At 41.5% G+C, this 598-nt stretch overlaps 1 protein-coding gene across 1 annotated transcript; it reads right to left on the bottom strand.

The window, feature by feature from the left end:
• Positions 1-10: 10 nt before the first annotated feature.
• Positions 11-234, bottom strand: VTP01DRAFT_9470 (uncharacterized protein; the record flags this gene model as incomplete). Its single annotated transcript, XM_069388705.1, has 2 exons — positions 11-85; positions 175-234. 2 exons carry the CDS (start codon positions 232-234, stop codon positions 11-13), a joined length of 135 nt encoding a protein of 44 aa, XP_069240975.1.
• Between the last annotated feature and the right edge of the window lie 364 nt (positions 235-598).

Raw genomic sequence — 598 nt, 5'->3', positions numbered from 1 at the left:
CGAATATACCTTATGGAAAGAACCACAACTGCTTCTCCTGAAAGAAAGCGGTCGAGTCTTTATCTCCATAATCCATATTGCCAGTCTAAAGTTTTCCTACAACTCATAGATGTTGAAGCAATAAGCTTGAGCATCCAGAGTTGTTCGGTGAATGTTTTGAAACCTCAGCGATACCCAAACATAGGGATCACCTTGGCCAAATCCATTCAATTCAATGAATATTATCCATAGCATTGATATGCCATCGATACACATTGAACCTTTATGGCAGAAATGGTTATAACAGTACCATCTCTTTGGTCTGTGCAAGCCCCCTCCGATTTGACACCGTCAAAGTCTTTGCGAGCTGCCAGGCCCGGAAAGAATTGCTCTTTAGCAACGCCCTTTTCAGTCGTTTTGCTTTTGCTTTTCTTTCCTACAAAAATACCTTTTTGCCACTAATTAGGCAACTCTTTGTTGCACAGCATACATTGAGTGAAATTTAGTGGTGGAACCTCCCGCAACCCTTCCTCCCGGAAGTTTACATTCCGCGAAAATTTTTGCCTCACAGGTAAATGCAATAACTTTTGGACTCCCAAAATTGAACTGCGTATGTTTT

Source organism: Rhizomucor pusillus, assembly GCF_041956525.1.
Source record: "Rhizomucor pusillus strain CBS 183.67 unplaced genomic scaffold VTP01scaffold_6, whole genome shotgun sequence".
NCBI classification, from domain to species: Eukaryota; Fungi; Mucoromycota; class Mucoromycetes; order Mucorales; family Lichtheimiaceae; genus Rhizomucor; species Rhizomucor pusillus.
This window is presented reverse-complemented; position numbering and strand designations above follow the sequence as displayed.